The sequence below is a fragment of the Anolis sagrei genome, chromosome 3 (genome assembly GCF_037176765.1).
Source record: "Anolis sagrei isolate rAnoSag1 chromosome 3, rAnoSag1.mat, whole genome shotgun sequence".
Classification (NCBI taxonomy): Eukaryota; Metazoa; Chordata; class Lepidosauria; order Squamata; family Dactyloidae; genus Anolis; species Anolis sagrei.
The window spans coordinates 196307524-196333097 of record NC_090023.1 but is presented as its reverse complement, the minus strand read 5'-3'; the positions used below and the strand labels follow the sequence as shown (position 1 = coordinate 196333097).

The window sequence follows — 25574 nt, the reverse complement described above, 5'->3', positions numbered from 1 at the left end:
CTTCATTTTTACTACAATTTTTGTCTTTTATGGGGATGCCATTTTGTGCCGGGCGAAGAGTTGAGGAGAGGGTGGCCTGGGAGCAAAGTGTGACTGTGGGCCATATCACAGGAAAGTGTCATGGCACAACTTAGCAGCGACTGGGAAGAGATTGCATTCATTTGCTTGTGCTACAACATTTCAAATGCCATGTGCCTCTTCAGAAGTGCTGTAGAATACAGTCCCATGAGCAACCCTTGTCAACCCAAGTTATGGATGTACATCAGTGATATCCTGAATATTCAAAGGACATCTGCTTGGTCTAGATTTGTTAGGCAATTCTGGAGCCTGCTCACATTTTTACAGTTTCTCAATAACAAGAGCTGCCAATGTTTTATGAGTTACAGCAGTTGAACAAAATAGCATTTAATGAAAAACCACAAAACTGATTTTTTAAAATCATTTCATTGCGTATCACCAAACATTTCCATTACTTCAATACCGTTCAGATTTCTGTTACAGCCCCGCCAAAATCAAAATTCAGATAATGCAGCCTACAAAATTCCAGCAAATGAGCTCAGGGACAGAGTACCTCTCCGCGAGAGCACTTCAAATTAAACCCAAATAAGAAGCCGTCCGCAACTTGGCTCACTGCTAATTGAAAATAAAACAGTTAAGCAACATAGACTGTGTGATCTACCAGAAGGATTTTACAGCCCACATGTCCCAAAATGTGTTTTGAATTACCTCTTGCTCATTGTAAACAGTTAAATCGTCATTGTAGAATTTGTGTATTTATGAGGCAGCATATTAGAACTCTTTTTACCTCCCGAAGAGCATTTGGAGCTTGGCTTTGTTTTGCCAACAAGCAGGTGATGTGAACACTCTCTCTGTGTGTTTTATTGATACCCTGCAAATTATTTCTGTCCTGTAGTTCTATACATAAATCAAGATGCAATTGCAAAACAGATGTAGCAGGAGTAACATACTGTTGTAAGTGTTCCAACCTAACACAATACAACAGAATGAATAGACTACACGGATGCCAACATTTCACAGATCAAAACTGGGACAAAATGTATTGATGAGAAAGAACAGACAAGGCTAAGAGAGGTTGCAGTAGTTTGCTTTTGCTTGAGCATACTGGGGAGGATAAGACTCCACCCTCACCTCTCCTCCTTGCTGTGTTAAATAAGGGCAAATTAACCATGCACTTTGAACTCAGTTGCAGCAACTGAAAAAAGCTGAGACAAAAGAGGGAAGTTGGAAAGGAACAAGTAAACTGGCACATTATAAAAACAGCGGAGAAACTCAAATGACAGAGGATTAATTATTGCTCCAGCCAAATTGGAACAGCTGGGGGTATGAAACTGTCCTGTGAAAATGAAATTTTATTTTTCTCTAAACAAGTAGAAATCCTACTTGTTTAGAGGGGTTTAGAGGGGGAAAACTTTAAGTTTCTTAAACTCATAGCAAAACCAAACAAAACACCCATCCTATGATTCATACAACCATGCCACTGACATGATGATTCCAACTGTTCAATGACAGCTTGGTTTCTTGAAAATTCCATTATAGAGAAGGCTATTTGGAGACCAGATGGTAGTCGAAATAAGAAGTGGGAAAGGCAATAACAAATCACACAGGCAACAGGGGAGGAAAACTGAAGGTCCAGGTACTCTACCATTTAACACCATGCATGTAATATGAGCAGGAATCTGCCTGAGAATGAATGCTATTAAATAGTGCTGTAATAGCTCTATAGTAAAGGAAATTCCATTTTCTAATTTTTCATCAGTATACATCTGTAAATTCTATTGACTACAAAGTGTGGGGAAATCTTTCCTGAATATAATTTGGCATAGGGTACATGCACTACATAGAGCACATGCAGTACAACTTGAATAGCTGTATGATTTACCATTGGCAAATGCTGTACAATTGCTACCTCTTTATCTCTATGATGCTGCTGCGTGAGCATAAGTGTGTGGATAACCCACCTTTCCCTGGGCTGTGATGCAGTTGGCTAGGAGTCAGCTGCATTAAATCACCACTGACCAAAAGGTCATGAGTTCGAAGCCAGCCTGGGTTCGAGTAAGCTCCTGACAATTTGTTTAGCTTGCTGTCGACCTTTGCAGCCCAAAATAGTGTTTCATCTGTCAAGTAGGAAATTTAGGTACTGTTTATGTGGGGAGGCTAATTTAACTAATTTACAACGCCATAAAAATCTCTAGCAGAGGGTGAGAGAATGAGAAAGCACTCCATCAAAGACTCAGTGTCACAAGTGGACCGTGAAGCGACAGCTCCCCCGGTGGCTGGAATTCAAGCATACCCTCATGAAGCTTAAATTGCCAATGTATTTGTCTATATATGTTGTGTGTCTATGGCATTGAATGTTTGCCATGTATATGTGCACTGTAATCTGCCCTGAGTCCCCTACAGGGTGAGAAGGGCAGAATATAAATACTGTAAATAAATTATCAAAATTCTCACAATATCTTAGTTAATAAATGCAGTAATCTCTTGGAAACTAGCCATTTGGCTCAGTTGAATACCATTAGTTCAGGTCCCCTCTGAAATAGTCAAATGAAGACTATGTTGGGGCATCCTGTATTTTTTTATGCCAGCCCACCACTGTTACTGTTTTTTTCTATTTGGACCACATGACACTGAAATAAAAGAGAAGCTGAAGAACTGGCTTATTTTTTTAGCCACTCTACTCTACTGTAGTATGCCAAAGTCTGAACAGATGAGGAAAAAAAATAATGGAGGCCAAATATGGTGGCATGTAAAGGGGAGAAATCTCAATGTTTATGGGAGAGAAGGATAAGGAAGGACCAGGACTGAATTTATTGCTGATAGTCAACAAGAATTGGGTTACTGATGGTAACCCAGCACTTCTTTGCATCTAATCTAACTAACCATCTAGCCTGAACCCCAGGTTGCACTGTGTCACTTAGTTTTACTGGGATAATATGGCTACCTTGCTGTAGTTGTACTCTTTTTGATAAGTACCAGAGGAGGGGAAAATGATCCCCCTCCAAATAGGGAAGTTTATAATTTGGGTCAGCAAAGATTAATCATCCATCATATAATCAATAGTATTCTTTTTTTAGCCCTTGCCATGTATTAAAATCCCCTGGGTAGTCACCTTCAGTTAATCCATTTAATATTATGAAACTCAATCTCTAAGCAATTAAACAAGATCCTGCAAAATTTACACCAGTGTCTTTACTATACCTTAATTGGCTTTGCCAACATAAAACATTGCTCTCAAAAAAGCCCAATTTTGTCCTATATTTGGATAACAGTGTAGTGTGATTTGGGCCCATCCTAGCATTCAGGTCCCCAACCAATAGTACCCTTGAGTTGTGGAATTCCAACATGAGAGTCAAGATATACTGTCCCAGATTATTCCGGCTTTCTTCTGGAATAGTCTTAGAGCCCAGGGGTTGGATATAGACAATTATTATTATTAAGCTTTTTGTATTCCAGGAAACATAAAATGCCATTGCTAGTTGGAGTAATGGGAGAAGTTATTTAAAATGGACCTTTAGTGCAATGGAAAACAAAATAACCATCCTTAGCTGTTCCTGGGCCTTTCAGCAGCTCAACTGATTCACAAATGGTGCTTGCTGTGAGGCCGCCCTGAGTCCCCCCTTGGGGGTGAGAAGGGTAGGGTACAAATGTACGAATTAAATTAAATTAAATTAAATAGGATACCAGGCAGTCAGAAGATAATTATAACTAAACTACGCTGCAGTAGGAAGTAATATAGCTGCTTTGCGTCTCCTGTGTGGAGATAAAAAGTTGGGTACAAATAAACATAATAATAGTAATACTTTGGCATTAGAGTTCAATTAATGTCTCAACACTATCTGAGACTATAGCTTCATTTGGCCCCAATACCTGTGACAACAGTCTAATTCTTCTCCATAAAATTGCTAAGACTGGTTGTGTTAACAGAAAGTTTATGGTCATTGTGACCCTATTTAAAATGACTCTTAAACTTATGTCGATCAACTCAAAATTTGGGGATGACATTTTCTGCCCCTCTTTGGCTGAAAGAAAGTCTCTGGTTTTTAATAAATAATACAATAATAATTGCTTTATTTATAGACCGTCCTCTCTCCCTGAGGGAACTCAGGGCAGTTTCAAAGGGCAAGGTTCAAAATGCCTATACCATATGTATTCATGTACAAGTTAACCTCATGTACTGTATAAGTCAAAGACATGTTTCGGGAACAATTTTATGAATTTTGATATGACCCATGGATAAGTTGAGGGTCATTCCATGGAAAGGGCAAAGCACCGGTGCCTCCTCAGGGGGCCAGCCACCACTGCCACCACTTTCCCACCCAGGTTTCAAAAAGGCCAGAGGCTGTGCCACAGTGGAAAGTAGAGGGTGTCAGTGCTTCTTTTGAGTTCTTCCAGGAGAGACTGAACTCTTGCCTTTCACCACTCTACTCAGAAAAGGGGATAAGAGTGAAAATACAAAGTTCACACTGAACTTTGGACAAGTCAACCAAGTTATTGGGTTGATTATTAAATTAAAATTTCTATACTTATACAAGACTATATAGCAGTGGTTACTAAACCTGTGGTCTGTGAACCATTAGTAGTCTGCAGGAACAAGAATATAGTCCGTGGTCTCACCATTATTACATCGTTGCCTCAAAACCACGTGACTATGAGAGCAACTGGTCTCATAAAACCCTCTTATAAGCTGAGGTTACAGGGATATTGGGAGAGGAGAAGCTGACTACCCATGAATGATTACTACCACCACAGCAGCTCCAGACTATTAAATATGGTTTTCTGTGGGCGAGCAGATGGCGACTACTGGATGGCATATGTTATGTATCAGAAACTAGAGATGATATGGTCTATCCAATGCAATTTTCTGAATCAGCACCCCAAATAACCAAACCGAATCTAAAGTTGACCAAAAACTGATTCGTAACCCTATTGGTATTAGTGTTGAAGAGTGGTCCCTGGTCAAAAAAGGTTTAGGAATCACAGATATATAGGGTAATTTAACTGGGAAAATAGTGCAATGGCTGTGTTTTATGAAGAATGTAGGGGATTTGCTGAAGAATCAATCACAATTCTCTTTGGCTAAGTGAATCTATGTACCATAGCAGATAAAACGGAGTAGTAGTAAAAGAAGTACTGAAACAATTCAGCATTCTAATGCTGGGGAGGAGGTTTGTTGAGTTTGTTGCTTCCAGGGTGGTGAGATACTGTTTTGTGAGTGTGTAGGAGAAAAAGATGAAGAGAGGAAATAGAGATAGATATTATTGTTTCTGTTAGACTGACAATTGTATTTAGCCACCAGTGATTACTAAGATATTACCAGGCATTGTTCCTACACTTTATCTTCACCATTAAACTTTATTGAACCATGGAAAATTACTTCTGAAAGTAAACCGAGAAATTGAATTCTGGCAGGAGTCCCACTTTTTGTGTTTTCTTCTGTAGTTACACAAGATCATTTCACATATAAGGTTATTACTAATTGCAGGGTCTGAGCAGATGCTAGTACTAGAATTTTACTAGGGATAGGAATATAAATTCTTGTCTTTCAGGCCATTTGTTTAGCCAGAAAGATTAAAAAAAGAGAAAAGGGCTACTCAGCTTCTGTATATTTATTTTATGCTAGGCAGCCAAAAATTGCTAATATGTCTCCCACTGCCAATTTCTCTGGCAGTCTTTCTAACAAAATGCCCAGAAATGCTAAAAGTCCTAACTTTTAACATTTTGCAACTTGTGATTATTACTAAAAATCACTTACTAATTGCATTATTTTCTGCAAAATTACTGGGGCCGAGTGTCTCCATTATATGTAGTTTTGGAGGAGGCAGAACAGGACAAAACATTGTGAGAATCATTATTGGCTTTCTTGGGGCAGATTCCTTCCCAGAAATTATTTTCCAATTTTGAAAAGGCAGAATTCAGTGTTTGCCAATGAAAGAGAGGGAAGACTTAATTTAGGGTATTGGAGAGATGAATCAAAAGAACCTTTGTTTCATTTACCAGATTCCTTCACATTTTCCTTAGCTTGTAGAAAGTAGTATTTTCAAATGAATAAAAATAGCTAGCTTATTTTAATCATTTAGGCTTTCTATAATAGGATGATCCACATCTTAAATATCACTATTATAAATTTGAGAATTAAATATTATTTAATAAATAAAGTAGGAAACTTCATAATCTCCAAAACCACAAAAATCCTGTTATAATGATCTTTTTGATTAAAAAAAATAAGAAAGCTTGGGAGGTAAAGGACCTCAGTTATATCCTCTGAGGAAGCAAGACTCAAAACTGAACACATTGCTTGAGTAGGCAACCTCCTTCTGTTTCTTGTCACCAGAGCATTAGGGAGCAAATCTGACATTCAGATACTAACCAGACAAAATTATGGGAAGACTCAAAACTGCAGGGATGCAAAATGACTGGTCGTTAAATGCCCTTGTTGAAATATTTACTTGATGACTCCTGGGACTGAGATAAATATTAATACCTACCCCCATTTTACAGGGGATACCTCTGGCCTTCTCATTCACTCCCTCTGGTCCTTTGCTGCTTTATTTTATGAAGTAAGCCATTAAATTAAACAGTCAAATTACACTTTCTTTGAATCTTCAAGGCTGAATTGCCTCAATCCCTGTAAAAGTCAACATGGGAATAGGATTGGGTTTAACCACCGGAGAGCAGTGGTATTGAACTCAATATGACTTCGTTCAAAGTCAAGGAGATAAAATTTCACTAGAAATAACTTGGGTACTCATACAGAAGTTAGTCCTTAAAATATCGTATGACTCTTTTTGCAGTAATGCTTAAAATAAAACACACTTTTCATGGCATAGAAAACCCTTGAGCCAGCTGAATTGTTGACCTGAAGGTCAGGGGTTTGAATTCACAAGACAGGGTGAGCTCCTATCTGTCAGCTCCAGCTTCCCATGCAGGGATAGAGGATGGTAACACATCTGGCATCCCCAGGGCAATATTTTTGCAGATGGCCAATTCTCTCACATGAAAAGCAACTTGCAGTTTCTCAAGTTGCTTCTGACATGATAAAAAATGGCATAGGACCTAGTCTGGTAAATGCATGTAGTGTCACGCTATCTGGAAAACATTCATACATTTACACATGCACCGGAGGTGGGGAGATAAACAGTAAGCATTGACCATGAAATCCAACAGTAGTAAAATCTATGCTTTCATTTGTATAAATGTATACAAGACAAACACATTCACAACAGCAGTAATTGGCTATAGCGCAATAATACATGGTAATTGAAGTGCCTGAGAACACTTGTTGTTTTCACAATAATTGTAAGACAGGAAACCATTGTCTTAATTAAAACCTCAATGAACTGAATCAAACCTCTTAACTGCAATTCCCTTGTTTCCTTTTTGGAGTTTCCCCTTCAAAATTCTTTTGTTGGAGAACGAGCGCCAAAATTATCCAACAAAGCTGTGGCTGACATCATTGTAGAGGCTGAAATATAGTTGGATTATTTATACCATAGCGGCTTGTCATTTTTTCCAAAGCAATTTCAAATATTGCTCTCCTTCCGGCAGCAGGTAAAAAACATTTCTCTTCCACCAGGTCTTTTTTAAAATTGATGAGAGTTAGGTTGTTAAAAATGAATGGTGCTGTTCTGAAGATTTTAAAGAGGTTTGATGTATTTTAAAAACAAATGTTAATATGCTTAACGTATAATGTTTTAAATTATGAATTGTTTAATTGTTTTTCAGTTGTGTGTTTATGCTTTTATTTTGATCTTTTATATTTCTTTTAGATTGCATGGTGGGATGCCCTCTTCACATAATATATCTTCACACCAAGTGGGGTGGGTGGGGGGGGAGATCCTTTCCTTTATATCTCTCCACTGTCACCAATTCAGGCCAGTAACTTATACCAGTTCTTTTCTGAAATCTGCTGGGACTCTTCTGAGTTTCTCTTTAAATCTTATTCAATGTTTTGCGAAACAGTCTTCATACGCAACTCCACATTAACTGAGTTTATTTATAGATGTCTTGCACAAAAGCTTGTTGGTTCCATTTGTATATTAGCATCTTAGTTGAATATAACATTATTTCATGACAACTCTCATCCTTATGACTTTTTACACATAGAAAGATTCACTTGTTAACCATATAATAGCAAACTCTCAGCTGTCCTCCACTCACTATCCTGACTATTTCCTTAAATACTCTTACTTAACTTATTCTCTGACCTATATTCATGGACCCCTAACTTATCCTCATCTAATGGCTTTTCTTCCCTCTCTCTAACTGACTTCTTTTCTCTCTCAGAATGTTCGGTTTTTTCTTCCAATTGTCATCCTTAACTCCCTCCTTTTTAAAATTCTGACATCTCTCATTTAAATATGACCAATCAGACTCCCTTATGTAAATTAGCTCCGCCCCTACTGCTACTACCCCTTTAAGAATCACAGAATGGCTGGTCCCATTCCAACCCAGCAATATAGGCCATGTTCTAACATTTATTTTTACTTTTAAATTCTAACCCATAACCAGTAGTTCGCTACACATGGTTTTAATATGTTGTTATCTGCTTTTAGAGCCTCCGGTGGCGCAGTGGGTTAAAGCACTGAACTGCTGAGCTTGTTGATCGAAAGGTCGCAGGTTCGATTCTGGGGAGCGGCGTGAGCTTCCGCTGTCAGCCCTAGCTTCTGCCAACCTAGCAGAAAACATGCAAATGTGAGTAGATCAATAGGTACCGCTCCGGCGGGAAGGTAACGGCGCTCCATGCAGTCATGCCGGCCACATGACCTTGGAGGTGTCTACGGACAACGCTGGCTCTTCGGCTTAGAAATGGAGATGAGCACCACACCCCAGAGTCAGACATGACTGGACTTAATGGCAGGGGACTACCTTTACCTTTACCTTACCTGCTTTTACTTCCATTATCAGAAGAAAGGAAGAACATACTAATTTTATAATAATCATTCAGGCCCAGACTATCTGAAAAACTGCATCTCCTTGTATAAACCAGCATGAGCACCTCTATCTGTGTAGAAGGCCCTGCTCTCAGTCCCACCCCGTCTCAAGTGCAGTTGGTGGGGATGAGAGAAGGGGCCTTCTTTGTAGCCGCTCCCCACCTCTGGAATTCCCACCCTAAAGAACTAAAAATAGCCCCCTCTCTCTTCTCCTCCACTCCTCTCCTTTAAAAAGCTTCTAAAGACCCATTTGTGTAATCGAGTTTATGGAGAGGAGGAGAATTAACATAGCTGATACACACTCCTGCCCTAACAACAGAGATCTACTTTAGCTCACTGACATGTTATGTTATATTATATTGTGCTTTTAATGTATTGTACATTAATTGGTATGACTTTTTGTGTTTTATATTTATTTAGTTTAAACCATGTTTTTGATTGTTTAGAAGTTATATTGAGTTTACTCTATGTTTTTGCTTTGATTGTCTATTTGGTTTTTGGTATTGAATGTTTGCCATTTTGTTATTTCTGTAAACTGCCGTGAGTCCCTTCGTGGAGAAAGGGCAGGTTATAAATAAAGTTTAATAATAATAATAATAATAATAACAATAATAATAATATTTTTAAAATATAAAATGACAAGAAAGCATAAAGGTATACAGGAATACCACAACTAACAAATGTGTTCCTGGGCATTCTTAAACAGAACATTTGGAACCAGAAGTAGAAATAAGACCAAAATAATAAGGCTAGGCTCTTATACCACAAAAAAAGAACAGTATTTCAACATGCTGTCTTTATTCAAAACTAACTGTATATGCACATGCAATGAAACCATCAGGGCAGGTAAGCCTTTCATAGATAAACCAAGGTATTTTGAACTCTCTGCAGACCACTTGGAAGCTTGTTTTGAAATGCATCCAGAATTACTTTTTTCAATTCCCCAACCTCTACTTTTTTATGATTTCCATTTTAGTGGGTTCACGCATAGAATTTTTTAACATGGGGAAATGGCTGAGGCAGTCAAATTCACTTTCCCCTTTCTGGATTTCAATTCTCTGAAACAAAGGCATACCCACCACACTGGGGTGATAGATCTCTATATTTCTACTACAGATAAATCAGCTATTTTTCCAAAACCAAAGATTAAAATTACCCTTCAAGGTGCTGTTAGCAAAGCTCCTAAGGCACATGTTTTCTGACATGAGCAAATCCATTTCACATGAAACAGATAAGATACTTTGGAAATGATAAGGTTTTTGAAAACATAGGAAGGAGCTTTTTAAAGTTTATTTAATACAGCAAATAAGCAGTAGCAGAAGACTACAAAGCATATATTCAACACCCCCACAGGTATTTTAATGCAAGTCAACTTTATTTTGTTATGAAATAAATAGTGTAACCTTATTAGCTCCATAACAATTAAGTCAATCAATTAAGTCAATTAAGCTTTCCTGTCTTCTCATGATGTGGCCAAAGGACTTCATCTTGGCCTCTTCCCTCCAATGAGCATCCGGGCTTTATTTCCTGAAGAATGGACTGGTTGGATCTTCTGGCGGTCCAAGGCATTCTCAGAATTTTCCTCCAACACCACAGTTCAAAAGCATCTATCTTCTTTCACTCAGCCTTCCTTATGGTCCAGCTCTCATATCCATAGGTTACTATTGGGAATACCACTGCTTTAACTATGTGGATCTTAGTTGCCAGTGTGTTGTCTCTACTCTCAACTATTTTGTCAAAATTGGCCATTGCTCTCCTCCCATGTCTTCTGATTTCCTGGCTGCAGTCTGTCTGCAGTAATCTTCGCACTTAGAAATATAAAGTCTGTCACTGTCTCCACATTTTCTCCCTCTATTTGCCAGTTATCAATCAGTCTGGTTGCCATCATCTGCGTTTTTTTAATGTTTAACTGCAGCCCAGCTTTTGCACTTTCTTCTTATAAGGCTCCTCAGCTCCTCTATGCTTTCAGCCATCAAAGTGGTATCATCTGCATATCTAAGGTTGTTAATGTTTCTTCCAGCAATTTTAACTCCAGCCTTAGATTCGTCGAGCCCTGCACATTGCATGATGAGTTCTGCATACAGTTGAATAGGTTGGGTGAGAGTAGACAGCCCTGTCGTACTCCTGTCCCGATCTTGAACCAGTCTGTTGTTCCATCACCTGCTCTTACTGTTGCTACTTGATCATTACACAGATTCCTCAAGAGATAGACAAGGTGGCTTCATATTATTATTGTTTCACTATAATATTATGCTTCACTGTAATTCCTGCTTTCCTACCAGTTATACTTTTTTTTTCCTTCTACAAAAATCCATTTAGGGAGAAAAATTGAAGCCCTTTATGGTATCTTCTGATTGTATAGGAGCCCTTCTTCTGGAAGTATACAGTGTCAGTTTCCCATTTCAGAAATAAAAGCTCTCCCAGAGTTGCTAAAGCACATACAATTATGATTGTAAAACACTTCAGCTTACTGAAAGTGTTCTATAAGTGACAAATAGGATCAGGAGCAGCAATGTTTATTCTTGCCATCTGTGCTAGATGGTTTGCAGTTGAAGTATCCTTAAACTGTGAGCCATCCAGCACAGAAGGCAAGACTAAGATGTTAGCCTCATGAACTGGGGCATATTACACCTGAAATTCCTGAATGAATGGTCAGGATTTCTGGAGGAAGGTTCAGAGTGCACTTGGACAGTAATAACGTAAAACACATCCTGACAACATAATGCAGTATTTTAGAAGATACACAAGGCACACCAAATGAATATATCATATTAGCATTTTCTGCAGTTTGCAAGGATGTGGTGGGGAGAAAGGACACTACAATTTTAGAAGAGCATGAAAGCATGGCTGACAAATTAATTTCTTAGAGTAAATGTCAATTCTTCATTTGTGAAAGATATGGTGAACCCTATTCAACTGACTAACTGATATTCTCAGCAAAATTTGAGTTTTTAAAACCATTTATTTCAAATGACTTGCAATAATACAACACACACAATTGTTGACAGTCGCATTTTTATTAATTGATTTTAAAAATGTCTGTCTGTGCAGATTTATATAACACTATGTAACATGATTTTGTTCCTAGATTATAAATGTCATTTCCTAATTGGTTCTATCAAAACCTTTGTTTTTTGCAGTCTGCACAAAAAGTTAAAAATGGCATATGAAAGGTTAAAATGGCAGTGACAAAATCAAAGTTTATAGAGTATACTTTCAAAGTAAGTGATGCACAATTAAGCAGGAAGTAACACTTTCAAACCAGGAACAGTTTTTTCCCCAAATTTTATTACACAGTGTAATTTATTGCATTTTACATTTGCACAGGAACTTCACAAATTAAGTTGAATTTGGTTTTTTAAAAAATCTAGAATTATATGGGAAAATGTAGAATCTCTTTAGCCCATCTTTTACATAAGATACAAAAATACAGTCTTAAGAGAGAATATTTAATTTATTGTTAACATTCCTCAACTCCACCTATACCAACTTGATTAACTTAATCATTGTTCTCACAGAAATGTTATTGTTGTTATTCCATTCATTTATATCCCACCTTTCCCCCAATGATGGGATTCAAGGCACCTATCACCATATTGAAAAACAATACAGATGAAAAACTACACAAAAATCTTGATAAATATCAATCTAAAAGCTATTTTAAAAGCTATTAAACAATTTATAAAGTTAAAATATTGAATTCATTAAAAGACTATACACACCATAAACTCACACAAGTAATTAAAAGCCAATCCAATAGAGTTTCTGAAAGCCTGGTAGCACAAAACTATTCTTCAGATGCTAATAAATGGAGGAAGAAAAGAACCATCCTGGGGCCCTTCCAAGCAGACATATAACCCAGAATATAAAGGCAGAAAATTATACAATATCTGCTTTGAACTGGCTTAGCTGAGTCCACACTGCCATAGATTCCAGTTCAAAGCAGATAATGTGGGATTTTATTCAGCTGTGTGGAAGGGATCTGGTCTCCATAAGGAGGGAGTTTCAAATACTAGGATTAGTCATCAAGAAGGATCTCTCCCTTGTACCCATCTGAATGAGTCTAAGAAGGTGGTGGGACAGAAAGAAAGCCTCTCCAGAAGATCACAGAGCTCTAATGGGCTCATATGGGGGAGATACAGACCTTCAAATAGTCTGTACCCAAGTTGTGTAGGACTTTATAGGTCATCACCAACACTGGCAGCCAGTGGAGCTGTTGCAACAAGGAAGTTGTGTACTCCCTGCAGCCAACCTCAGTTAGCAATCCACCTGCAGCTCTTTCTGAGCACTTTTCAAAGGCAACCACATAGAACACATTGCACTAATTGTACATTTTAAAAGCCTTTAGTCTGCAAGATCATGTAGAGTGAATGCCTGGGGAGAGTTTTTCCACCCAACATTGCTCTTATCAACATGGAAAGACATTCCATCTAAAGAACATTTTTACCATAAAAGCAGTTCAACAGTGGAATAGACTGTCATGGCCGGTGAAGGATTCTCCATCTTTAGACATCATTAAGCAGAGGCTGGATGGGCATTTTTTCAGGACTACTTTTGTTGCATATTGCTACATTACATGGGATTGAACTGGATGGCCTTTGTGGCTTCTTCCTATTCTTACAATTACATGATTTCATAACACAAAATAAATGACAATATGCTGTCAAAAAGCTGAAAGCAGCCTGTAAAGAGACTAATAAATGCTAAAATCTTCTCATATATTAATTTTATGCCACAAGATGAACCAGTAAATTTCCCAGAGCAATTTTAATATGTTTACACAACCATTGATGAAAGACACTGATCCAAAACTGTGGTTTGGGGATGTCAGAATCTGGAATTATGAGCACACCCAAACTATGGTTGCCAAGTCAGCAGCCCTTCTTCCTTCCTGAGATTTCAAGGCCAAAACCTGAGGCCAGAGCAGTCCCTGTGAGAGAGACAAAGGTTTGCAAGACTTCCTGAGCAAGTTGTTCTGAAGGTAAAAATATTACCAAGGATGTCATAGATGTATCTATGTCTATGTATGAGGAGTCATATAAGGCTCTACAGCAGTAGTTCTCAACCTTTGGGCCCCCAGATGTTTTGGCCTAACAGCTGGTAAACTGGCTGGGATTTCTGTGAGTTGTAGGCCAAAACACCTGGGGACCCACAGGTTGAGAACCATTGCTCTACAGCATCAAGAGAGATGGGACATGGTCAGTCTCAACAAATATAGAAAAGCCAAGAAAGAGTTAACATTCTTCATTTAAAAAAGCTTCAGAGAGTGTAATGTACCACAACGATATCAAATTAGTTGTAGCTTTTAAATTGTTATGGCCATGCTGAGTTCCAGACATTCAGTGTATTCCTAATTAAAATCAAAACGTCTTTTATGATGGAAAGTCGTAATGCTTGTATTGAAAGAGCATTACATTACACAATGCTACAGAGGAACATAGAATTGGCTAGGAATTTGCAGGTCTAGCACTGAGATACTAACCCAAAGCTGGAAGAACAGAAGAAGTAAGACTTACAAAGGCAATCTGGATACTACCACTCTTGTTTGCAACATGTTGGCACTCTCATTTACATCTGGTACATTAAGTTCAACGGTAAAAGCAGTTTAGCCAAGATCACTGTGAGACAAGACCAACATTCTTCACTGGCCAAGTAGAACAAGATTTCATCCAAGACTTTCTGTGTGTCATAGGCATGGCGAAAGAGACATTTACTCAGCGTAACTATTTCTCAATAATTGGATTAAGTCAGGGCCACTTCATTCACTATTCCCGCCTGCCAGATTAGGCAATTAAGATGCTGAAAGACACTGAGTTCAGCTATATAAACTTTTGCCATGTTCAAAGCTGTAAAAATTAGTATCCAAGTCAAAGGAGTTAATATAATGGAAATCAGTACAGTTTTGGCTCATACATGTCAGGAAGCTTCCAGGTGAGGCTTTTATTATGCAATCACCTTGCCTCATTCACCCAATTTTATAGGAAGGGGTGAGCAGTTCCAGATTGGTAAAGTCTCTGGATTGTTCCCCTACAGTTCATCTGTCTCCCTCCCCACCTCCAACTTTGTTCATTAAGGAAGAAAGAAAAAACAAAAAAATGTGCAAAGCATTTAACTTATGGAAGATGTTTTTAACTGTTAGTGCAGAGCACTAACAGTAGGAAATATTATCCATCATACTTCTTAATTTTTTAAAATAACAAATGAAACTTTATCTGAACAATTTCTTACTTCATCTATTCACAAAGCTAGAAATTCTTCAGACACTACAATGGTTTGTTGCTATATGCCCTGAGGTTATTTTTGACACATGGGAATCTAACAGGGAGCTTATCAAAAGGTTTTCTTGGCAATATTATCTCAGGTAATGTTTTTACAGTTATTATATCAAAATGTACACCTAAGTTGTTCTTCATAAATACTTAATTTGGAGACTTTGGTCATCCTTCTTTGGACACATTAAAGTCTGTCTATATCCTTCTTGAACTGTGTGGCCAGAACTGGGTTCAGTGTTCTAGAGGATGTCTGACTAAAGCATCATTCATGTAATATACCTGGGTGTGTCCGTTCTATGTGTGAGAAAGAATCATGGAAGACTATAAGTACATGCTGCCACGATCCTCTCCAGGCTCTCTAACCTACAATTGTGCAATATTGGAGAGGTATAGGGAAGCTGAGTGGTAACTGGGGGAGGCCACAGCCTTCCATGATCCTGTCTTAATGCTAAATTGGGCTGGTATTTTATTTATTTAATTTACTATTATTATTATTATTATTATTATTATTATTATTATTATTATTATTACTATATTTCTATACCGCTATTCTCAGCCCGAAAAAACGTAGATCCTACACATCTCATTACCAAAATCATTATCCCATTGCATTGTCCAGTCGTTCCAAGATCAGGGTTTGTCTGCTACACTGCATTTGAGAGAGCCTGCTCACAAAGCCAGGTTTTGACTTTTTTATGAAATGTTAAGAGGGTAGGGGCCGATCTAATGTCCCTAGGGAGGGCGTTCCACAGCCAAGGGGCCACCACTGAGAAGGCCCTGTCTCTTGTTCCCGCCAACCGAACCTGTGAAGAAGGCGGGACCGAGAGCAGGGCCTCCCCAGAAGATCTTAAATTCTATGTAAGGATCGAGGAGCCTACAGCCTTCCAGGCACTGCTCTTGACACCAACTTGTTTCTGCACAACACGGGGGAGGGGGGAGCAGAGGCTGGAAGAGGATCGGATCATTTATAGTTTTTCATGATCTTGCCATACCTCTTTCACTCCCACTGAACCCTTATGCAATATAAGGAGGCTGAACAAAGTTGGATGAGGACTGAGGAGACCATAGCCTTCTCATCTGTATTTTGGTAGCTCATTCATGACACTAAAGATATTGTTGACATGTGCTGGCTATTGGAACAGAGGCTATGATGTTCCTCCTCACTAGATTACCCATTTCATTTGTGGAAACAGGAAACAGGTAAGTCTGCAATGTGATAATAGGAGTACTCTTTGGGTATAGATCAAGAAGTGAAGGGGAAAATGAAAAAAAATGCTTTGAAGATAATTCTCTTCATTAGCACTTTCGGATAATCAAAAAGCCCTTTCTCTTTCCACCATCCCTTTCCATCACATGTTGAGGAAAGCAGCACCTGTATGTATAGAGCTGATGTATATTCCACATTTGTTCATTTTATTCTAACCTCCATTCCATAAAAAGAATGGATAACAAAGGAAAACACAAACTTTAAAAAATCCCCAGAACACAATTTGAAGAGAGGCAATGCATCCTTTGTATTCTACATACAATAAGATCTCAATTTATTACATTGCAGAAACAGCTTGCTGCACCGGAAACACACAAGTCCATGCTGTTCTACTGTAGAAATAATTGATTTAGTCACTTTATAGCCTTGTAGTTCCCATGAATTAAGAGTTACTAGCATTCTTCCCCTGTGTCTTACCAGCTTTGAGGATTTACAAGCTCCACTTGTTTCAGCAATACAGCTGGTAAGATTCTTGATCTGATGCTTATGCTGAAAGATCCCTGCAGCTTGGCAACTCTTTTCCCAGGTGAAATTACAGCCTCTGTTTCCAGTTAGTGCGTTTTCACAAAGCAATTTTACTGAGACATTTCACTCTATGTGAAGGAGATCCATGTTCTAAACAACAGCATTTTCACCTTGGAAAATTCTAGATTGTGGGTAAATTGGAAATATATCATAATAATTGGAAGTTACTATCTTGGTAAAGTTCTTTGAAAATTACAGATATGCATGCCACCAAAACTGGGTTTAATATTACATCTTATACCCAAATTTTAGAAGTAAATGCAACCTGCAAGTATAAAAAACACCCTTACTCATGGTTCTCATAAAGGTTTTCAAGTTCACTATGTAACAAAATTTGAAAACAATTCTGTTCCTGGTTTGAAAGTGTTATTTCATGTTTAATTGTCTGATGTTTACTTAAAAGTAGTTGTTATACTCAAGAAACCTTGTTTTTGTGGCTGACACAAACTATATTGAACTGGTTGAGACTTGATGAGATATTCATTGAAAAACTATAGCAAAATGTGCTGCAGGATGTCCCGCAAAAACAAGCAAAGAAGGAGTAGAAAGGGATCTTTGATGGCACATCCAACAAAGATACTTTTCCTTCTCAACATCCAACTTATGGGGTACAAAGTTGTAGAGGTATGTATCCAGCAACAGAAAAAGATGAACTTGGAAAGCTTAATAAAAATGGTATCATTAAATAAAAATGTGAAAGGCAACACTACTTCATTGTTAGTATGAAATAAAGAACAGGGTGTGGAAATTAAAAAAAAAAACCTTGCACAGTAAAACAGCATCTCATCCAATGCTGAAGTCTTACAGAAACCTAAACTTCCCTATGAGTAATGCTAACAGCTTAGCTTTCCTAGTTTTGATCAATAATGTAATATGAGAAGCTCATTATATATCTTCTCCCCCTCTCAATCTATTCAACATTGTTGATTTATCCATGGATTGAATTCAATCATTTATTTATATTAAGTTTCTATTGAGGGAAACACCAATACTCCATATGGATCTCTGTGCCAAGCCACAAATCTTTTTTTAATGTTCACCTTGAATTGCAAGCAATCTGGAAAACAAATTAATGACTTGAATACACATATTTCAGTTTTCAGGAAAGTCCTCCAGTGTAACCCTTTCAACAGACTATACTCAGTAAATCTGGAAATCTCTCAAGTACTATAAAATAAGACCATCTGTTTCTAATTAAATGACCTAAAAATAGAATTGTGTAGATAACTAACACATTTGTGTTATCGTAATTAAAATCCCACACAGTTCTCTAGATATATGAAAACATCCCTTTGGCAAATACTGATATTGAAAATATAGCAACTATTCCTGCAGGTGGGGAAAATATTAATGAAGAAAGATGGTACATACAGAAGGTTTGCCTTCATATTAAAAAATTACAATCTTCTAAAATTACCACTTATCATATAGAAGCAAAACATAACCCAATGTGATAGCTCTATTCAGGTTCCAGCCCTAGGCACATCAGGAGTAAACCCTGTTGGAGACTGTGAATATTATTTCCCAGTAGGATTTCATATTAAATTGTCCAGAAAAAAATTCTAACTTTACAGATGTAGAACTGACCAAAACATGTGCTTTGTATGTAGTCAAATCAATAGGACCTGAAACTGATGCTTTGTTATTCTACATATTCTTCAGTGGCTCCTGCTTTATGCTGCTAATTAACTCATCTTTACTTTTGAGACAGCTTTACTAATAATAATAATAATAATAATAATAATAATAATAATAATTTTATTTATAGTTCTCCCTCTCTGCCTGAGGGGACTCAGAGCAGTTTACATACAAAAAAAGTAAACATTCAATGCCATAATCAGCAAAACACACAAATCAAAACAATACAAAATAACATCAGTGAACTCATATCGAAGTGCAAATACTAATATTTAAATAAAACATAATTACACATAAATTTATTTATTTATTTATTTACTGTCCTTGTATACCGCCGTTTCTCAGCCTAACTGGCGACTCAACGCCATATGCGACTCAACGCCATAAAGACATATGTGTCCCGAAAAGTTACACAACTAAAAGTATAAAATGTGCCTAACATGGTAATAGTAATTTAAAATGTGCCGCAGCAACCCAGAAGATGTGAGTAGATTTGCCAGCATTCCAATGAGATTGGCTCAACATTTGCTAGTCCTCTTCCTCTTCTTACGCTAAAGTGCATAAATGCATTTTAGAAGTGTTTTAAAGGAGAGGAGGATGGGGGGGGGGGGGATTTTTATTTCTTTGAGAAGGGAGCTCCAGAGGTGGGGAGCAATCATGGAGAAGGTTCCCTCTCTCGTTCCCACCAACCGTGCTTAAGATGGGGGTGGGACTAAGAGCAGGGCCTCCTCCACTGACTGAAATGCGCAAGGAGATCTATACAGGGAGATGAGATTTGTCAGATAATCCGGACTTGAAGCATTTAGGGCTTTAAAGGTAACAGCCAGCACTTTGTATTTAGCCTGGAAGCAGACTGGCAGCTAGTAGAGCTGCCATAACATTGCAATTTTAATCTGCATTTTGTACTCAAGACAAAGATGAAAAATAATCCACAAAACCTCTATCCTGCATTCTACTAACTGGGCGAAGACATACAGCCAAGAATTTCTACAGCTCATCCTATGAGTTTAAAATAATTAGATAAATTAAACTTTCAACCATAGTAGTCTGTACTGCATAATTTTATAAAAAAAAACATGCAACTTGCTATCCTTCTCTAACCAACAAACAAGTCTCATTCTAAACTGTAATACAAATTTGGGGAAACGCACATAGTAATGTCATAAGCAATAGTCACAAAGTAGAGTTGCCAACTATGAAGAGAGGCAAAATCCTTAAAATGTTTGTTGCCGCTGTTTAATACCAACTGTAGCTCAACTTTCATAACACAGCCAGTTTCTCTCCTTGGTCCAGAATTATGTTCTCAAGCTGAAAACTCTCTTGTAAAAGGCATTAGACACTTGAGTGGAAAGTACAAAAGAGACCAATTTTTTTCCTCTGGCAGGCAATACTCTCTGGCATTGTCTGAAAACACTCTGATCTCTATTCTGCTCTTTGGAGACAATTTCTTTCCTCCTTTGTTGTAAAACACAGAAGTCCATCACACAACTTATCAATGTCAATCTCAGTGTGGAGGACTATGGCATGTTTCAACATCATATAATTTCTTCAGTGCAACATTTCAGTGTCTTGTAAGATTCCTCTCAATTTTGTGTTATCAGCTGGAGACTCATTGTCCAAAAAGCCTTGGTGCAATTATTTATTTTGTTCACTTCCGTGCACCAGGGCAGGTTTTTTCCTCTGCACAGTTTGAGGATGCCTAGCCCTGGTGGTAAAAATGAGATTAGAACCCACCAATTCTTTCACGATTTTACATAATGGATCTTGATACCATTACCTTCCCATTACTGATGTCTGTGTGATAAGTTCCTTCCACTGCAGTTCCGATATGCTAGCAGTCATGACAGCATTTGGTATCATTCTCCCTCTCCCTTCCCCCTTGCTATTCCCAAGCATGTCATTTCCCCTTTGTTCTTGTTTCTTTTCCTTTTAAAAATGGCATTGTTGTAATTGCAAATTTGCAGTAAAAATAAAAAAGTATTAAAAACCAAAATACATGTTGGTTGAGGCATTGGGCAAGACATCAGGGTTGTGGAGGTTGTGCAGAAGACAGACCAACCAGAAAAATATTTTCTCATTAACTGGACTTAAAACAAAAAATCTAAATGTGCTATGACAAACTGCTTATTGCTTAATTATGTCACCAGGACTGTTCCCTATGGCACTGGCAGGAATTGTTTTTCACCCTCCAATTTTGGTCCTGGAAATCTCAGGGAGAGCCTAGGATGCTCCTGACTTGGCAACCTTAGAAGACAGCATATAGCATATTCTTTAACCATGTTACAATAAACGGCCAAACAAAGACTTACCTGTGAATCAAAATTCTTCATTGGTTTCCACTGTTGGCCATTCATGAAATAAGGGACTGTTATTTCATACTGCTCAGGTTTGTTCTTTGGAATCCATTTACTCTCAGCATCCCCTCCTAGGGTAAAATGAAGAGATGCTTCATATTAGTTTTTAAAACCTGCAGTATATTGCTAAACAAAACAAGTTGAAAATACAGTAAGCTTATGTTCAGTCATTGGAAAATTATTAAATGACATTGGAATCAAGTAAGCATTCATGCAATGTCTTTTCAGTTTCACTTTGTTTTGGATCAGCTTCCAAACCTGAATTGGAAATGACTGTATGAGCTGACACCTAGGTGCCACATTTGTGGTAGTCTTAGCAGAAGTGTTCACAAGCCTTGCTCAGTCAGATTTTGTGGATCATTTTCAATCATTGTTGTCTGAAGAAATTGACAGCAATGCCTAACATGACATCTAGACTCGATCCTTTCCTAACTTGGCTGATTTATATGGTTGCCAGGTGAAATAAAGAGCAGGACCCATTTCTCTCTCATTATTGTGAGAAAAAGAAATTTCAGCAGATGCTGCTTTTATTCTTTTATATTTCATCTACCAATTTATAAATCTAACCAAGAAGTGGTTAGATGGCCATCTGTCAGAGGTACTTTGTGCTTTTCCTGCAAGGCAGGGAGTTAAACTGGATGGACCATGTGGTCTCTTCCAACTCTATTATTCTATGATTCTACGATTGTGTGTTCGTGTACTAGTGATTGCTTTATTTTAGGGAATTATACATAGAGTTGGTCCTCGATATCTGCTGGAGTTTGGTTCCACGACACACACCACTCTGATTGCAATATCCATAGAAGTCCAATTTTATACAATGGCATAGTAAAATGATGTCCCTTATATAAAATGGTTGCCAACACAAACAAGTGCCAGAGAGAGCCTGATGATCTGTGAAATGATGGGAAGCTATACGAGAGTGCCTACAAGTATCAGTGTACTGCTTGGTGTGTTGCTTTGTTAGACTTTTCCTCCACCAAATATTTTCACGCCATGATTGACTAAATCTATTGATGCAGAAGCTGTGAATATGGAGACATATGTCTACTTCCTTGACAAAGCCCTGCTACTCCCAACTCAGAAGCATAAGAGAACTACCATCTTGTTGCTAGTACTGAAGGGAAAACAATAATCAATTTTCACTAGAAAATGTGAGCCCCCGGTTAAACCCTTGTGCCAGCAGGACTACTGACTGACAGGTTGGTGGTTCGAATCTGGGAGTGGGATGAACTCCCGTCTCAGCTCTAGCTTCCCATTCAGGGACGTGAGAGAAGCCTCCCACAGGATGGTAAAATATCAAACATTCGAGTGTACCCTGGGCAACGTCTCTCACACCAGAAGTGACTTGCAGTTTCTCAAGTCACTCATGACATGAAAAAAACCCCTAGAAAATTGCTCTTGTAGAAGAGTCCGACTCCAAGACTTTCCTAACGCCAGTGATCCTGCTTTCTCTTCAAGTATGATGTTGTGTGTGTGTGAATATCATGCACACGTGTGGAAGCAATATGACTACAATCTCCCTATGCAACAGGGAAGGCAATTTTCCAAGCTAGCCTTCTAAGAATACGCATACAAACATGTCAAGGACCCACTTGGAAGCCAGGCACTGCTGAAACAGACTTGAGCTGGAGCTGTGGGCTTTTCTTGTTAGTAGTGAGGGTATGGATTTTTTGTTGCCCTTCCTTCACTGCTGCTGTTCCCACAGTCTTTTAAAAACAAAAAACACCAAACACCTGTAGCTGGCACAGTTAATGTGTTAGTGATGGGGTTATACCAGTGTAATAAAACAACAGGATCTTAACTCCCACTGGCCTTCCAGTCAATGCTAAATGTGGTCAAATACGTTTTGCACTTCATTGCAGGCTAGATTTAAAACAAACTTGGCTAGTCAGCAGAAAGAGTTCCAAGTTTAGTTCACATTGAGATGATAAACCTTTGTTGGGGTTGTGGCACTTCAAATTACAAACAGGGCCCATGGGATTAAATGTCTCTGTATTTAAAACCATATGCTAGTGGTAGAAGTATTCATGGCATATAGGTTTATCTGTCAATGGATTGCTTTTTGTAAAGCAAACAAGAAAATGGAACAGATGGCTGAATTATTTCAGCAGACATGCTATTAGAGCTATACAGGTTGACTATCTGTTATGCAGAATTCCAAAATCCCAAATACTCCAAAATTACCCACATTGGTTGCTGCGATAATGACACTTTTGCTTTTGCACACATACTTTGTTTCATGCACAAAATTATTTTTAAAATATTCAACGGAATTATCCCCAGACTGTGTGTATAAGATCTATATGAAACATGAATGAATTTCCTGTTTAGATTTGAGACCCATCTCCAAGATATCTCATTATGTTTATGTACACAAAAACAAATATTCCAAAATACTTCTGTTAACAAGCATGTCTGCTAAGAGATAGTCAACTTGTACTTCTTAAAATGTAGCTCAATGTGAATTGTTCTAATGTGCCTTCAAGTCATTTCTGATTTTTGGTGGTTTTCTTGGACAGATTTGTAAATTTAATAAAATAGTCATACAACAATGACATCAAAATGCACCAAAAACAACAAAATGTCACCATCTAGTTCTAGTTTGCTTTGTTTATTCGCTCTTACTCTGCACATGATCAATTACAGACCCATTTTGCACAGAGGTTTTAGCAATAAAAAGCCTGAGATCAGACTGTTATTTCTCTATTGAACAATTTCTTCCTCTACAGTTGTGCTCCATTTAGCAAGCTAAAGATTTTGGTTTTTTTAACATGAGAATTAATTCTCAATTATCTCAGTGGCTTCAAAAACCTTTTATCTATATCGCATGCAAGTCACAAAACATTGAGGATCCCTAGGTGTCCAAGATGCACATTAGCAAAAGAACAGCCTCAAAGAAAGAAGATGTAAGTCCTGGCTGAGCTAGCACAGCATGCCTGACCAGTCCAGATTAGTTAGATTAATATTTAGGTCAGTGGAGTTTAACGGGACAAGCAAGTCTGTGCTTAACTTTTTACCACTGAAATAGACTAAAGGTATTCAAACTGGGCTGGACTTGCAGCCAAATTTAAACTCCGAATTTTAGATGATAGGTACCTAAATGTATAAATGCAAAATAATATACATTTATGCAAACTGCAAAATCTTAAAACACTACAATTAAGCTTGTGTATATGTCTGTGTGTATGTGTGTGTGTGTGTGTGTATGCAGAAGGAAGTGCTTAAGGAATTCAGTGGAAAAAAAGTCCTAAAGCAGTGGTTCCCAACCCTTTTTTGACTAGGGACCACTTGATCAGGGACCATTCTCCAACATTAATACCAAACGGGTTATGAATCAGTTTTTGGTCAACTTTAGATTTGGTTTGGTTATTTGGGGTGCTGATTGAGAAAATTGCATTGGCTAGACAACATCAGCTCTAGTTTCTGATACAGAATATATGCCATCCAGTAGTCACCAACTGCAAACCATATTTAATAAGCCTCGGCAGTATAAGAGGGTTTCGCGAGAGCAGTCGCTCTTGTTGCAACAGTGTAGTATTGGTGAGGCCACGGACCATATTTTAGTTCTTGCGGACTACAGGTTGGGAACCACTGTACTAAAAATATCAGAAGTCAATGCTAAAGGAATCTTAACTCCATATGAGATTATGTTTGCTACTATAGAAAATATAGTAAAAGTCGGCTTTGCAGGTTGGAAACTACCATGTTTTTTGTTGTAATTTTTCTAAAATGAACCCAGCTGGTTAGAACATAAAATTCAAGACAGCTGGGTTAGTTCCTATCTGGAACTGGTTACAGCTGTCTCAACAGCCATCCCATAGTCCCTATTAGTTTGCAATCTTTTAAAAATAGTGGTTTTATCTAATATCTGTAGCAGATTCAAATGGAATGTCCTCAGTGAATCAGGTCTTAGTCTCCATCAAATCTGTCCAAAACTCCACAATTCCACGAAATTATCCACATGGATTAGAAATAGTTTGGTCTTTGAAGTTATTGACAGTTTCCACACCACTACATTACAAAAAATATGTCACACATCTTTAACCTTTACTTTTCTAAGTACAACATAAAATCCATATGATGTTGTGTCAGCCATGAGGAATCAAGAAAGCATCATTTATTTTATATAGAAGAGTAAAGAAAGATACCCACAAAATGCATGCTACAAATATTTAGCTTTGCTTCCTTAAAGTTAACCTTGGGTTTTCTTGAAAGAAAGAACCAATTGTCCAGGTGACATCAAAAGTGAATTCTGATGGAAAGCTTCCCTAAGAAAGAAAGTGGAGTTTGTTGCTGTGAAATGAGAAATTTTGGGCTCTGCTGCAGGTTTCTTTATAGCTCACTAGAGCAGATACAACCACTTCATTTTCACTACAGCTACTTTACAAGATTCCTAAATGTTAGCCTGCTTGGAGAACCTCATAAACCTTTACCTTTTGAAAACAAAATGACAATCTCACTGTCATTTCTTACTGCTAAATGCATGCAACATTTATTATGACATCTGCAGTGCCATGCAGAAGGATTCACTCCCCTTTGACATTTCCATATTTTGTTGCATTAA

The 25574-nt window shown here is 37.9% G+C and overlaps 1 protein-coding gene across 1 annotated transcript in view; it reads right to left on the bottom strand.

The window, feature by feature from the left end:
* The window catches only part of ADAM12 (ADAM metallopeptidase domain 12), a 288191-nt gene that overhangs the window by 239282 nt on the left and 23335 nt on the right, over positions 1–25574 (bottom strand). Inside the window, exon 2 of the mRNA XM_060768619.2 lies at positions 20963–21078. Within this exon, the coding sequence (XP_060624602.2) occupies positions 20963–21078 (116 nt within the window). The remainder of the gene's footprint in view (positions 1–20962; positions 21079–25574) is intronic.